The 16,208-nt window shown below is 40.0% G+C and overlaps 1 protein-coding gene across 2 annotated transcripts in view; it reads left to right on the forward strand.

Moving 5' to 3' along the window:
• The first annotated feature begins 2,194 nt into the window (after positions 1 to 2,194).
• tfdp2 (transcription factor Dp-2) overlaps positions 2,195 to 16,208 on the forward strand; it is a 39,452-nt gene continuing 25,438 nt past the window's right edge. The window contains exons 1-3 of one of the 2 annotated variants that reach the window (XM_015361329.2): positions 2,195 to 2,858; positions 7,786 to 7,867; positions 9,668 to 9,734. In XM_015361329.2, the coding sequence (XP_015216815.1) occupies positions 7,835 to 7,867; positions 9,668 to 9,734 (100 nt within the window). In that variant the 5' untranslated portion in view covers positions 2,195 to 2,858; positions 7,786 to 7,834. Of the gene's footprint in view, positions 2,859 to 7,785; positions 7,868 to 9,667; positions 9,735 to 12,537; positions 12,609 to 16,208 lie in introns of those variants that run through there. The other variant, XM_015361331.2, reaches the window with a different exon arrangement.

The raw sequence follows: 16,208 nt of genomic DNA on the forward strand, positions 1-16,208 counted from the left end.
GAATAGTGGTGAAATAAACTAGATAGGTACCAGACCTCACTTTTATATGGTGGAAAGTCAAACCCTGGTATACACCACTGCATACCACTTACATGAACTGGCATGAAAATGGAATGTGCCCCACCCTACCCTCATACCTACACACACATGCACACCCTTCTCTGTTTAACTAACAGGCGGTGATGGTGAAGTGTTATGCACAGACACTTTAAAATCAACACCATCACCAAAGCACAGAATAGCTGTACCTCAACAGAAACTATCCGTGTGTACTGTCTTTGCATTAGAGCTAATATGATTCTGTTGTTGGTTTCATCTTTGCATCATAACTGTAAAAGTTAGTTGAATACACTATGTATCACCCAACCTTTTGAAGCAGGAATGTCCTGGCAGGGACAAAATGCAATTTTAAAGATTTTGAAACTGGTTGTTGAGCTTAATTTAAGCTGTTTGCTTTGAAAATTATTTTTACTCACATTATAAATGAAGGATGCTGCAACATCTTTAAGCATCCTTTCTAGAATAGGTGATGAGTCCCTTTCAAGTCTGCAGTATATTAAAAGGTGATTTTAGCTTTCCTAGATCATCATCAAAGAAAACTAAGGTGTTTACTTCAATTTCAATCGTATAATGAACAGAACTACTTTAACTTGCACAATTCACAGATTTATTGTGTGTGTTATTTCACCATACCAAAGCCATTGAAAATGGCACTTGTAGATAAATATTCCCAAATTGTCCCTGGTGTCCCTTAACAACACCATGTCATCATGTTCACTGGTACAGCAGGTATGGAATTGAATTGTGCTCTTCATCCAAACTTGGAGGGAATGGGGAGTAAAAGGGTGGATTGTCTGTCTTGGAGAGGAAATAACTGCAGTAGGCCACATAAGATCCAAGAACTTGAATGTTGAAATTCCCAAATTGGCTTTATTGCTACCCAGTGGCTTTATTTCTGGAGGTTATACCTTTGTAAAATTGTAAAAGTGTGTGGGTGGGCCTTTATACAACAGTTTTTCTGAAGGTGCTGGTTTGTGTAGGGTACAACAAGGTGGGATTTCCACATTTTTCTGGCGGCATAACCGATGAACAAGACGTTTTTCCTGATGAGGTCTCTCAATGTAAAAATCTAATCAAACGGAAGTCTACAAAATCCCTCTACATGACCTTACTCTGGATTTGAAAACATTTATAAGCAGGAGTTCCAGGTTAAGACACATTTAGTCCAGTCTCTTGGTTGGAGAAACCCTGCAACAGAGAAGTCTCTGCTGTTAAGACACGGAATACTGGGAAGGCTTCCTTCTCATTTAATTAGATGAACTGTTATTATTTTATGGAGCCTAGGAGGCGAAAAGCGGGAATATTGTTTTTTTTCTCTGACGCACGACTTCTTAAGTCGTGACTGTGAGATAATAATGTCGTGCGAAGAAGATATACCTCGTGGCCAAACCATTCTCAACGATGTAGATGAAGTAAAAGCACAATCCTGATGGTCGTGCAGTAGAGATTTACGTAATGTCATCCCCACTACTTTTCTTGCTTGCACGATCTGTCCTGCGCACGAGATAAAGATGTTCTTTCCCCATGTCTCTTACGTGAAGGGTTACAGTGAACAAAAACGGACACCCCTTTATTAAGTCAAGACAAATCATTAATTATCATTATTATAATTTGAGGTATCGCAGACACATTTCCTTTGTTTTCGTTTTTTTAAGATACCAGCATATGCAGAGATGACTAATCATTTAGAGATAAGTTGGAACGACTCGCTGTTTGTTGGTGCAAAATGGAAACAAACTATTTTGATATCTCTTTCAATGATTTACAGGGATACAAATCTGAACTGTAAGGGATCGGAGAGTAAATTACCGTTCACATATTTGCAAGGATATTTCCAGAAGTCTCATAAAGTACTTTGAGGTGTCCCCTAAAGTTTAGGTTTCTTAAAATGATATAAAAGACATCCTGAAATATGAATCTCTAATTCATTAACAAGAAATATATCAAAATGATGGGTTTCTTAGATCCGTACTGTTTACATATCGGCCTGTCTTCTTTGTAAAAAGCCAGATGACAGCTCCGGTAAGGAGGGGGGGGTTGTCCAATCTGCTTTCATCTGGTGTCGAGCATCACAGACATGCGTGTCCAATCAGAGCGAACAGCTGCAGCCGCCGCCAAGCTTGTGTGCGGAGTCTGTTCTGACAGGAAGCGGACGACAGTTGCTTTGCAGCTTGTTTCCCTTCTGTTAGTGCAACTCGGGCAAAGACCATTGACGTTCACCCCCACTTTCAAAACTGTGCGGGGGGCAATTTCGCGCAACACCCGCAAGACGCCTAGCGTCAGGATAGCAACCAGCCTGGCGCCCTTCGGTAGTTTCAAGCTGCGGTGTATTTCTTTTAAAAAAGGCTGAGCTGATCGTTACAATAAGCGAACAAAAAACTCCCGAAAGACACAGCCCGCAGGGTAGGATAATACAGCGCATCGATTCACTGGAAATTGCTTGGATGTCGGAAGCTGCAAAAATCAAGTTGTGCTCGAGATTTTTTATTGAAGTCTATTTTCTGCACTTTAGACTTTAGTCTTTCCAAAATTGCAACTTTACAGTCTAGCGACCTACAGTACTGTATATCACTTGATTTGAAAGCGAGTTTATCTCTTCGTAGAATTTAAAGCTCGTATTCTAAGGTCTAAAGCTCGCTTTGAGTGTCGAATCGTAGACATCACTTTGTGCACATTTTTAGCTTATTTAGTTTATAAGAATTTTAGTCGACCGATGAATGCGGTTAAGAAATCGCACATACTGAAAACGAAACTAAAGTTTGCCCTTGACTGTGAATTCTTCTACAAAAAACAAAATGGTAAGTATATTTGACTTATGCTTTTTAAAATCGTTGCCGTCTTTAACTGTTAGTATTTCTTTCTGGATTTGACAAATATCAAATAATGCGACGGTGTAGGGTTTAATATGTTTATACTACAGTAACGCTAAGATGTTTGTAATTAAATTGTCTGATGTGCAAGCTTTCATTGACAAAAATGTACATAATTGGACTGCCGTGTGCAGTATTTATTTTATGTTGCAAATGCTATATTATATTAATATATTACGTCCAACTTGGTACAGTTTTGTGATGCAAACTAATTCGCGAGCAGTAAAGGAAACATCAAATGCCAATTCTGTACAAGACGAATTGGGCTATTTTTGCAAGAGTGAAAATGCAGAAAATGGTTAACATCCTGCTTTGCATGCGCGGTGTACCGGCCCTGTATGATTTCCGAGTAAGTTATTCCAGCCATCGTCTACAAATTCCTCTTTGGGATCAACATCACTCATGCCAGAGAGCCTCCTTTTGAATAGGCGTCCAGTTCCTGGCAGTGTTGTACATCTGCTCACATGCTTCTGACTTAGTGTGTTCTGCTGAATTTGATTTCTCCCTTCATGTTTCAGAACTGCTGTCATTTTTAAACGGACTGATTAGCCGTCCCTTTTTCATCTTCCAATTCCATTAACTCGTGATCTAAAGTGGGCAACCCCAAACTCGTCCAGCCTGATACCTAAAGATTACAAAAAGATTATTCACAAAAGCGTTAAACCCAAATATTCTACCCCGTAATCACAGGTATCTTTTACATTTTCCGCTCTTTATTAAAAACATACACTAAAAAGACGTGAGTACTATGGATGGCAGGGGGCAGCACTGTGATGTCAGTGTCAGTGAATCTTAGGTCTTGGCCCTGGGTTCAGATCTAGCCTGTTGGACCTTCTGTGTGGAGTTTGCATGCTTTCTCTGTGTCCTTTTTTTTCACCAGAACCTCCGGTTTCCTCCCTCAAGCTGTCTAGCTTAGCAGGCGTCTCTAATGGCTTCCCTGTGTGAATGTGTGCACTCTGCGATGAACTGTTGTCCCATCCAGGATGTAGCCCCACCTAAAGCCTTGCTCTGATGGGGTTAGGCTCTGGCTCACCACAACCCTCTAAGGTTGAATCACTTACTGAAAAAGGAATTATTTCTGCCATAGAGATCATCTTCCTTTTTTTTTTTTGTTCTGAATTTTTTACTTCATTTAGAAGACTGCCTCATCCTTTAGAGTTTCTGTAATTTGAATGTATTTAATGAAAGCCTTTTTTAATGTCCACCCTGCAGCTAAGATTGGATCTCTTCCGGTGCTTTCAGGCTGCATTAAACGTCCTAAAAGGAGATACAGTGTAGGAGCTCATGTTGCGTCAGTGTTTTATTATATGGTAGATTGGAGAAGTGGCCTTACGCAGACTTGCTTTCTCACAGAGATGTGCAGGCAGTGAAGTCCCTCAGAGTGAGATAAAGAAGTAACCGCACACATTCAAAATCCTTTCTTAGTTCCCACACTTCATTTAGTACAGCCTTATGAGACCAGAACTTTTTCAGGACAAAGATCCTTGTAAGGTACGGATTGTACTTGTACAGCATATGGCAAACAATGTCATGTCTGGCAGGAAGAAAAGTGTGAATCTAAACCTACATTTGTTGAGGCAGGACTGTTAGAGCTGCTTCGTTGGTGTTTTTGCATAGTACAGAACAACAAGCTGTCATACTTGTGGTGGACATCTGTTGTGCTTGTACAAACGGCTTAAAGTAATAATCTCTTAGTGGCAAGGCTGTGAAAACTGAGACCCTCCTGGGGTGAAGGGGTGGTGTGTGTGACAGGTGTCTTAAGATATTTGCTATCCTGCATTTCAGCAAATAATGGTGGGGTTGGGAATATGAAAGTTCAGCATCAGCTGCTGCAGTCATACACTTCGAACTGTAAAAGACCAGAGTTGTTATCAGAGTGTTGAATTGTTTTCAGAGTGGTTCTCTCCATGTTCTGATTGCCTCTATCACACACGGCACATGCCTCTTAAGTACGAGAGTGGATGACGTAAAGGATCGCCGTTCTGAGGGATCTGTGGTAAAACCTTTGTGCATAGTCTGAGATCCTTACCTGTGGAAAAGCAATTGGACGGCCATTTCAGCATTTCTCTACAGTTCAGTGAGCTAGCTTTGCTCGTTGTGAAAACAGCAGTGATCACACTGGCTGAAATAAAACAATATTTTCCCTGTTTAAGGAGAACTAATTATCTCCGTTTTCCTTTCTATGTATAATTGAGTCAGTGTTTTTAGACTGTCCCTTTTGCTTCAAGCAGTGTGTCACTTCTTGGTAGGTAGCACACTGTGGTACTTCTGATAGTTCACTCTTGGCTGGTGTAGGCCCAAGAACTGGAACCCAGACTCAAGCCCAGGTCTTCTTCTTTCCAGACAACCTTGTAGCTTTCATTTCTTTCTTTTGAACCTACATGCGTTTAATTTTGTATTCTTATGCAATTCCTCTAGACCTCATGCAGAGAGTGTTGAAACAATCAGAGATGTGGGACTTCTCCTCTTTTCCATTTTGCTCTCAACATTCAGGTTTCGCCTCACCGCTGTAACCCGTGGGAATCTGCTACGGGGTTTTGTCTCATTAGTTAGGAACATCCTCATTTCAAGTCTTATCCCCACATGTTGTTCTGGCAGTCGAAATAAACACTACTGACATTCATCAGATAGCACTTTTCTTAGGACATGCGCCAGTCAGTCTTTTCTATTGCTTGTCAGGGACACTAAAATCTGATTGTTTTCTTGCTTGTATGTTGGATGGAGTTGATAAGATTGAGGATTCCTGTTCCATTACTGACCAGTGAATTGCAGGGAATATCTTTAGTGTTTGCAGGGGGGGGTTGTCGTTCACTGGGCTTCTGCTCTAGTTCAGTTTGAGTTTTCTGATCCATATTACTTTTCCTGCACTGACTCAACATTAAAACTTTTATTGTTATGCCTAAAGCTCTTTCAGTTTAAAAACTATTCTAAAGTGAGCACGTGCCAGAAATGCAAAAAGTTGTTTGTCTTATGTGTATGCGTTAGTTCAAATTGCTTTAATAAAGCAGGTTCCTTTTAAATGGGCTGGTAACTGAGAAGGGCTTTTCATTTGAGGGCGCTGCACTGTTTGCTTTGTGTGGAGTGAACAATGATTTGGAGGCAGTGGTGATTTGTAATGAGAGGAGCAGAGCCTCGTGGTAGACTCCAGACCATCTGCTTGTCTCCCTGAGCCACAGCAAGCGGAGGTCATGGCAGATGGTGAGGTCAGTGTGTGTGGTTTCCTCAGCTTTTGTCAAGAGGGCTGTCCACAAAGTGAGGTGAAGACCACAGTTGTTAGCAGTGCCTCTTTAGTGGGAGCACTGAGAGCATTGTGTAGTTGTTAACTCAGCATTGTGCATTCCAGGTCAGTGCCCTTCATTTCACTGGAGATTAGAGATGTGTTCTGCGTGGGTCACATGTCTCATACATGACGTATGATGAAACAGCACTGTTTTATCATGCATCACATGTTTATATTCAGTGTCAGTACATCAGAATGAGTAAAAGCTATAGTTTTTTTCAGGTGTTTTACATAAAAAATTATTTGTCTAGGCTGTTTGGAATATAGCCTCCTTTAATTCTGATAAGGAATGGGTTTTTTTAGTTTTAATTTCTCTGATGCTTTGAATTACAAAAATGAGTAGCACATACTTTTCAGCTTTTGCTGTCAGTACAGTTTGTATGTCTGTATTTTTGCATTGGTGAATAGGTAGTAGAGTAGTCTTGCATGCCACAAGCAGATTTAATTATATTGTTGATGAAAATTGAGGTCTGATTAATAATATCCAGTTCAAACATTGGTTAAAATTTGAGAACAGGGTGTAAAATAATCTTTAACTTTGCCAATTGTAGCTTCTAGAAGTATGTTTATTCTGTTTTCTCCTTATACTCGGAACACCATCAACATTCTGTGGAAGTTTTCAAAGCCATTGATCTATTGAATTCAGCTCCTGCATATTAAATTCTTAAGGAACTCCAGCTGTCTCTTTTATGGATTATCTAGGGCATTCAATGCACGATTGTTAATGGGATAACAATAAAGACAGCATTTTTAATGATCATTTTTTAATGTTGATGATTCACTGTTAATTTCTTTGTGGCCATCAAGCTTGCGTTTAAAACACAAGTTGTGATGAAGTTTTAAACAAGCCCTTCTTTTTTTAGCTTTGTAAACAGACTGAAAAAAAAATATCTCTCACCATGTAGCTGTAATAATGGAGCAATAACTAGAGTGTTGTAGAGCTGGAGAAGTTGTACTAAATTTTAAAGGATCTGTAATGATTTATTCTACAGTTTTTATACATTTCACTTTTGGTTATTTTTAAATGGGAAATGCCCCTAGTTCAAGCAACACAATACAATATTCTCTTCGGTGCTTCCTCACTCTGTGTCAGATTGATGTTGAGACGTGAAGGGACAGACGTTCCATTCTTCTGTAAGGAAACTGAAAATTGTTCATGTGTCAGGGGAGAGGAGAGGATGGGAGAGCCTCCAGACGAGCTGCAGAAAATAACCCTTCGCCTCTTTTGTCATAAATGTAGCTAATTTTATTTCTTTCCACCTTTCAGCTTCTCACATCACTGCAGTATTTTTCAGACTCAATTTATAAACCGAGAATGGGAAATCCTGCCCCTGACAGAATGTGTTACCAATTTTCAAATAGCAACAGACTGACACTAAAAAAACAGTTGATCTGACTTCTTATTCAAATAATTAGCTCCACTAGGTAATTAGGATGAGGGATGGAATGAAAACCAGTAAATTGTGTTTCCCTGAAGGACCAGAGTTGCACAGCCCTATTATACATTCTGCTTGTACTGTATATGTACAGTGCACTTTGAATTAACTGATATCTATACCACTTTGTTTTATGTAGGGGTCATCAACGCTGTAAAGTTTCTTATCTTTGAATTGATTACAAGAAGATGAACTGGAAATTGGATATCATGGCAAATGCAGTAAGTAAAATATTTTTTTTTATATTTTAAAATGCTGTACTGGCTATTGGAGCAAGACGTTTTACTGTGAGTGAATATTGGTTGCGAGAATAAGGAAAGAGTTCACCATTCTGTGTGGGTGTCCAGGGTGTTTTTCATGATTTGTTAAATTTCTGGAAGCTTTATTTCCTTATCTTTCAAACTTGATGCACGAGGATTTCAGTGAGATATGAGGATTCCAGTGAGGGATGAGGATTTCAGTGAGAGATGAGGATTCCAGTGAGGGATGTACCTGTTGAGCAGGTCAAAAGAAGAATGGCTTGGGCCTCCCAAGAGGGTCAACCACCCAAGTGCAGGTGATGCTCCTTGATCATGGGTTCATGTCTGGCTTAGGTCACAGTAGACTATGACCAGGAATGCCTTAGTAGGATTGCCCAGCTTAGGGTGAGCCAGCCAGTAGTCATAGTCAGCTAGGGCCGTCTCAGCTCTTGGTACCACAGTGACCCCTGTGGCTTCCTGAGGACTTGCCGGCATGACTTCATGTCAATGAAGGGCCTCCTCTCCTCCAGTCAGTGCTGAACCTTGGTACAGAGGTAATAAAAAAAATTGATCCATATATGGATTTATTGGAAGTTATTTTTCGGTTATATACCCTCCGGTTTGGACTCTCAAATACTTGGTGAAGGTTGTCACACTGCTGAGTGTCTCTGTATCAATGGATATAGGTTCATGCATGTTCTCCCAAGATGCACTCTGTTGAGATGTTCAACATTTGACGTGGGGAGAGCTTCATAGGCACTACAAGAAAACTGTCACTACAAGAAAACTGTCACTGAGAAGACCGACGTGCTTCTCGCTGACCACACTGCAACTCGCAGGCTCCTTGCAAGTCCTGGGGTCGCTCAGCCAGTCGAGAGCCTAAGCTTTGGGGGAATCCCTGTCACAGCCAGCTAATGACAGTGACGTACCCCCAGAACTGGCAACACCCAAGCAATTGGTCTTGAACAACAGTGCCACTGGAGAGCGCTAGAACATAGCTTTTTTTTTTTAACCTGGTTGCCCTTACCCCTCATTCAGACCAGTTGAAGATATACTGTAACTGGTAAATGCCTCTCTTGACCACTCCACATAATTTCTGAAAGGAAAACTCCTTTTCCAGCTTTATTGAACAATAATTGGGAGGCAAACTGTAATGAATTTGCAACGTGATAGAGTGCCCCTGATACCATTGCAAGTGACTGTCACTGCAAGGTATTTGCATATATATATATTTTAGGCAATAGGCTTTCCTCTGTGTTTCCTGTGTACAGTATAGAGCTTGCCAAGCCCTCCACTAATTAACTGCCTGCTTTGCTGTGAGCAGGGAAAGCCCTACAGACACTCCTGTGTTTTTCTGTCTCCTGGAAGCTAGCAGTTAACAGCCAGCTTCAGGCCTGGGAAAGCCCAGCCTTTGTCACCCCCAGGCAGGTCGAGCTGCTGTGTTTTTGGTGCTGTTTTTTGTGTGTTGGCCTCTTCCTCCAGAAAGAACTGTGCTTGCGCCAGCAGTCTTCTCCCCAGCCTTCATGTGGCAGCAAGAGTTGGCAGCCTGAAAGAACAGCCCTGGCCATGACTAAAGCATTTCAGAAATACATCATCAGATGTAAAAATCGTTTTGATTGGTAACCAGTGCAATTTTGTGTTACTCCATTGACTGCAGTTTCCTCCTTAGGTTAAACACTGTAGCAAGTACATAACACAACCTCAAGATATTTGTACTTCTCCAGTCACGGTGCATTGCCTCAGGGTTCATGTGAAACGCTTTCTTTTTACTGTTTTGTCTAGGTTGGAGCTCCAGGCATCAGTGGAGACATGAAAGCCTTTTTGAACGCGAATCAGAACCTTGTCAGAAGTAAGTAATAATTGAGTGTGGTTGTTTAATACCGTGTCGGGTCTGCTGTATATCCCTAAGGCAAATTGCAGTGATGGGTACAAAAAGACGTTGAAGGCCGAAGGCAGCATATTTACTGTTCCATAATAAAAAGGAACAAACTCTAAAATGAATGTTGTATTTCGTGTTTTGCCGATCTGTGTGCCCAGTGATCAGTTCCACAAGTTTTCATTTTAGGTAGCTGTTGTGTTCAGATTTCGCTTCCTCTGTGAGGAGGTAAAACAAAATTGTTGTAGTGTGGGTTGAGTCAATTTTAACTAGAGATAATTTAAAAATGAATGTGTATTATTTGAATTCTCATATTGTGGAGTACTGTACTGGAAGTCCTTCTTTGGATTTCTTCTTTATTAGTGTGGCGAAGCCTGTGTGATAGTACTGTACATACATGTGAGCAGTAGTCTGAGCACATGGCTTGGGTAGTTGGTTACCCATAACGGCCAGCCCTGAGGTTCAGCAGAGTAGCCTGTTTTGGCCGGTGTGGGCAGTGTCGGGAGAAACACCTTTTGCTGTCCGTGCCAGAAGTGATAAACTTGTTAACTTTTCAAAAGGGCAGTTATACGAGGACAAGTATACGAGTATGAAGTTTAGCATGGGTTACATTTTTAAAGCTGGGTAACCTGCATCAATTTGTGATTGTGGAAATAGCAGTTAAAATCATGATCACTAAAAATGTGATGTAAAGGGTGAATTCTTTTACTATTTTTAGGCAAAAAATTGGAAGGTAATATTTGTCTGCTTTGTCACTTAAAACAATAACAGTGTGCCAGAATAAAATAATCGCTGCAGGTACAGCTCTATATCTCAGTGTCAGGTTATTCGCATGTACAGGCTATGTTCCTGGCATGTGTGTGCAACACACTGTTGTGTCATGAGTTGCAGCTTCTGGAACCTCAGCTTGTGTGATGACATGGTGGTTAGCACTGGTGTTTTACAGCTGTAATGATGCTGGGTTTGATATGAGCCTGGTGAATCGGCTTTATTAGTATTAAGAACAGTAACACCAAATACAAAGTGAAGACTACATTTCTACAGTATATTTCTATTCACTTTCTGTACACTGTACACTTCTGACACTTTAATCACTTAATAGTCTGTATACTAAGTCTGAGTTGTATTTTGTATTTGACTGGTGTACAGTATATGGTGATGCCTTAACTTACATATTTGATTGTCTTGCTGACACTGTGATATGAGCTGTGCTGTATGCTTACAAATTACCAATGGAAACCAGGATACAGGGCTGGCCACTGGCTCATATTACAGGTTTGTAGTCTTGAAAAATGTCCAAGGTTAACTTGTGTATATAAGATGTTTTATTATAGCAATATGTAGCAGTCCAATTGTCAATGACTACTTATTTATGTAAGATTGACCTGCTTTTCTTCTTTCATTTACACTTTTAAACTGCACAGTGGATGCTTTAGTTTTTCTTTAGCAAGTTCAGTCTGTTTACCAAAGCAGACAAACCAACTGAGACTGATCTTTGAGCTGACAAACCAGTTGAGACTGACCCTGGAATACTTTAGTATTATTAGTTAATCTGCTGCTCACTTCTCTGATCCTGATGTGCGATGGAGCATTTTTGGGTGAAAATTAAATTTCTGTGCTGCTCTAATTCCTTTTTACCCCTTTGTTTCAAAGGGCTTTTTTAGGCATGCAGAATTTTGTACCCTTTAAATTTAACAAGAAAAAAAAAGCAATGTTTCTTTATAAACTTTGTGTTGAAATGGGCTCCACACTGCACTTCATTTAATATGTAAAACAAATGCCACAAAATATGAAATGACAGCTGGCCTGAAATATCTGTAATGTATGTAAATTAATTCATTTGTCTGTAACAAAATGTGCCTGCTGCAGTTTCTTCTTCGTACTAGAAAAGTGGGCTTCAGATCTGGGTGTGTGAAAAAACTGCACATGTCTTGAGGGATAAGATTTCTATCTGTGCTGGGGCCTGGTGTTGCTTCAGTCTGCATGCCTGCCTGGCCTGTCACATGCAGGTCTTCATTTTTATCTCTTGCCAAAATGCCTAGTACTACATGAATGCCCAGGAAATTAAAAATCCACGTCTAGGTTTTGCGGTTTTAGTGCGAAGCGTTTTGCGTGCAGCAGGCATTTGCTCTGTCAGTGTGATGATCTACCGTATCTAATTAAAAAACATTTCCAGTGCATTAAAAGCGATAGTTTCTTTACCTACAGAAACTGAATTTTATTTCTGTGGGGTTCCGTTCTCATTCTGTGTTCATCTCTTTCGGTTCAGCATTCTGTTTAATTTTAAATGAAATCATTCATATCACATTTATATCAGTAATGAATAATTATATTAAAGTATTTTAACATTTATCAGTTTGTGTTTTTTTTCTAAAAGTACAACTATACAAAAAATGTAAGGGTAATTAAATTAAACGGTATATTAGTGCTTGATCAGGCTGTCTTAAAGTCTCTTAAGTTTGCAGGCATGCTCTCAGGCTTATTGAAAGTACCACAGTACAGTATCCTGCTTGTTTTCAAGAGTGCTGCTCTACCTTCAGCATAGCCAGGCCAAAGCAAGCAATAGAAGAAACAACATGAGGTTCCATCCTCTCACTGGACACATTAAATCTGCATTCCTCTGGCTGTTTTGAAGCAGGCAGAACAGTGAAACTGTGGAGACATTGATCTTAAGGGAGGGCTTTGTGAATGGTGTGTGTTCAGACTTTGTTTGGGTAGCCGATGAATGTCCTCTGTGCTCTGCTTTCGATGTCTGACTAAGTCTCAAGTTTCCATTGAATGGTAACAAAGACAGGAGAGAGTCTGGTTGCTGCTGCAGTGAGTGAGGGGCATGCTTTCTCAGTTCAGGTAAATGAAAGCTGTTTTTTTACCACCCTGATTATCACTTTGCATTTTCTCTGCCAATTTCCAGTCACTTCTGGGCTGTTTTGACGCTTCAAGATTTCTTTTAAGTGTGTGTCATGGTAAGGTCTGTACCATTCTGAAGTTTCAGTGAGACAAACTGCATGCTGTCGGGGGGGAGGGGCAAAGTTAGCTTACTTTGTTGCTAAAATAATTGCAAAAAAAACAGCACTTCATTTAAAAAGATGAGTCACTTTCTTTCTCTCTGCTGCAAAAGGAAAGTGTTTTTTCCCCAATATTTCTTGTGCAGTAAAAAGCTGAGGATCATATTCTAGAAGTGGTACACCTTCTGAAAGTTGAACAGTAGAACAAAGTGAAAAGATGTAAGATTGTGGCTCCCAATTATAATGAATATTGATTATGAGACAAATAAAGTCAAATACATATAGCTATACATCTTAACCAAAATGTTGATGATATGTCTTATATTTTGCATTGAAAACAATTTTGTTCTGCTTCTTCTCCTTTTGGGATAAATAGTAAGAGGACTTTTTCTAAAAAAAGTTAAGCTGGAAGTCCAATAGTCCAACTGTAACCTACACTGAACCTTTACTACATTTCCACATAGGAAAGATTCCCTGTGTTTGCCTTTTCTGGGAGTTTAATAAGTTGTTTGTTGCTTGGCTTTTCTATTTCATTTTTATTTTGGCCCATGTGTAGTGTAAATAAAACTTCTGATCTTAAAGCCTTGCCACCTGTAGTAGGCTAGGCTCTTTTTATATAAAGAAGGACACTTGTAAAAAGCAGCAACATTTCACCTGCCTCCTCTCAACATGAGTTGCCCTGTGTTTCTTTTTGATGAAGGCTTGCCATGCGCTGCCTGCCAGTCTGGAAGTGTGTGCAGTGGAACTGTGGTCAGCTGTATTCTAATTAAGTTGAGCCATTGTTTGTTCATGAAGAGGCTGTGCATTCCAATGCTTTATGGCTCTCTGTCGGGCTCACTGCAGGAGTGTGGGTGGCACCATTTACTGTGTGCTGCTTGGGGTAGAGCCTACCATTGTACTAGTGATGTACTGCCTGGAAAACTCCAGAGTATAAGTGTTGCTGCAGCACTCTGGGTTTGCTGAACAGTCTGGCCCATCGTGATGTTTCAAAGAGCAGTCTTTGGTTTGCCCTCGGGATTATTGGCAGTGATTCCAGTTGTTTTGATGAGTTACAGTGAAGGAATTTTGCTAGAATTTGAGGCGCTTCCATTCTCATAAGGAACTGCATGATGGACAAGGCACATAGTATCAGCACGTCGTTTCCATGTATGTCCCAATGGGTTTTGTCTTTCATCCAGGGAATGGGGATGAACTCTCATAGTTTGAACAGGGTGTTCTGCCAGTTCCTGCAGAATGACGGCTATGACTAGGCAAACAGATTATTGTTTGTCGGTTTTTCACAGAACTTATGGGTTCTCAAACCCAAGGAAAAAAATCTGGAGGCCCTTTGGAATTCACTGTTTTTTTCCTTGGATTTGAGAACCTATATTTTGATTTTGATGGAACCAATATGTGAATTATTATTCATTGCCTATATAGACCTCATTTACATTTGATTTCAAGGCCTATCAATAACATTGTGACAACGTCTTGCTAAACATTTTTCTATTCCAGAGTCCTGTTTCCATTTCTTCAAAGATCCATTTCTTTTGATATAACCAGTATCTCAAAGCCTCTGTAACCCTCTGTAAGTTCCCAGCTATGATCTCTTTCTTGGTGGGACTGTACCAACATGATACATAAAACTTCAGATCGATATTGCAGATAATTTATAAAACAGATGTGACTTGAGATTAACCTGAAAAATAGAACAATAGAAATTGTAGAATGCTTTTTATTGAGAAGCAGAAACCTGCCTTCATGGATATTCCCTCCTCTTCTCATTAAGATGTACTTAGAACCTTTTAGGTTTCGACTTCTTGATGTTTTGTTTTACAACATCTGGCTCGGCTGTAGCATGGCTCAGTGTAACGTCTTCTTGTGGTCTGGCAGGAAAGACTTTGGTGATGAGGTGTTAAGCTGTTGTAGTGTCTTTGTCTTACACTACCAGCTGGCATCCTATTCTGAAAAGCTAGTTTTCCCAGTAACAACCCCCATGTACAGTATCTCTCTCTAAGTAAACACATTCAGTCTTTGTATGCTGGTTAACCCAGTTTTTGACTGTTTTCATCACCATATCCCATCATTCTTTTTTAAATATCCATGGCATTCCCCTTACTTTTTTATTGTTTTTACCTTAGACCAGTGCAATCACCCATTTGATATATAACTGTCAGTGTAGATTTTATAAAATTCCTTTGCCCCAAGCTATCGATCTAATTTTACCTTGGTGTCTACAGAAGTTTCCTCTTCTGTATTAGATACTCTAAGAAAACTGGTTATTTTGTGAGTATGTGCGTGTCTGTAGATGGAGACCTCCTCTCATTCCTGCAAGACTCCTGTGTTGTACGTAATGGGGAAATACTGGGAAATAATCATCAGCTAATTTCTCTTAAAGTAGTTTGCAGAGCCTAGAGGGTGAACAATGTATCAGCAGCTACTGTAGGACTTTGTTTTGATGGTTGTCGTGAAAGGCAGACCACAAGGAGGTGAAGTAACTTGGTTATGGCAATATTCAGTGAGTCAGCAACAGCTGAAGAACCAGGAACCTCCTGGCAGCAAACACTTTTTCTTAACTCTTGGACGTAGCATTATTCTAGATAAGACTGACCCGAAAAGGAGATTTAAGAAACTCAGCTCGCCAAAAAGACAAAACGGAAAACCTGCTGACTGATTTGTTAGCTAGTTTGCCTTTAGATTTTTATAGCTTTCTCCTTAAGGCCATGCGCAACATTTTAAGACAGCTGTTCTTTTTAGCTTCAGGATAAAAAAGGAAGTTTCTGTGCACTGCAAATCCCATTGAGGGTGGAACTGTGTGGCAAGTGTCCATTGGAAGGAAAAATCACTTCAGTGCTTCAGTACAGAACCCTGAACTTGAACTGCTCTCCTCCAACCAACTAGAAACACACTTTCACCATAAAAATGTAGTGCCGGCCAAGCTTTTAAAACAGACCACCATAGCTTTTTTTCCAGCTTGTCCTCCACTTTCATGAACTCATCAATGTCATTTGTCATGTGCCAACACAGAGTGAATGAGTAATACAGAAGGCTGACTGCAGTTGTTCAGATTCCAACAATACTAAGCCTTTCACTTAAGCATCTGTTGCACTGAACATGCCGTGTAGGCAATAGTTGACACACTGTTAGATTTTTAGGTGTGGGTGGATTTCTCTTCAAAATTAACTTCAAAATATGAAGCTAGAAATCTTAACCTTCATTGTGGTTCTTGGTTTGAATAATAAATATTTTCTGAAATGCGTAACCCATCGTTTGATATTATTTTGTTCCATACAATTTGGTCTGCACACAAAGCTTGATTTTGTTCTATGAAAGACAAGGTGGATGATCCAAGCATTTCAATTGATCAAGTAAATCAAATTTATCAGTATTGTGCAGCAGGGGTATAAAGGCAACATGTGCTTGGTTTGTTTTACATTCTTTCTAGAAAATAATGAAGATAATG

Source organism: Lepisosteus oculatus, chromosome 13, assembly GCF_040954835.1.
Source record: "Lepisosteus oculatus isolate fLepOcu1 chromosome 13, fLepOcu1.hap2, whole genome shotgun sequence".
In the NCBI taxonomy this organism is placed as follows: Eukaryota; Metazoa; Chordata; class Actinopteri; order Semionotiformes; family Lepisosteidae; genus Lepisosteus; species Lepisosteus oculatus.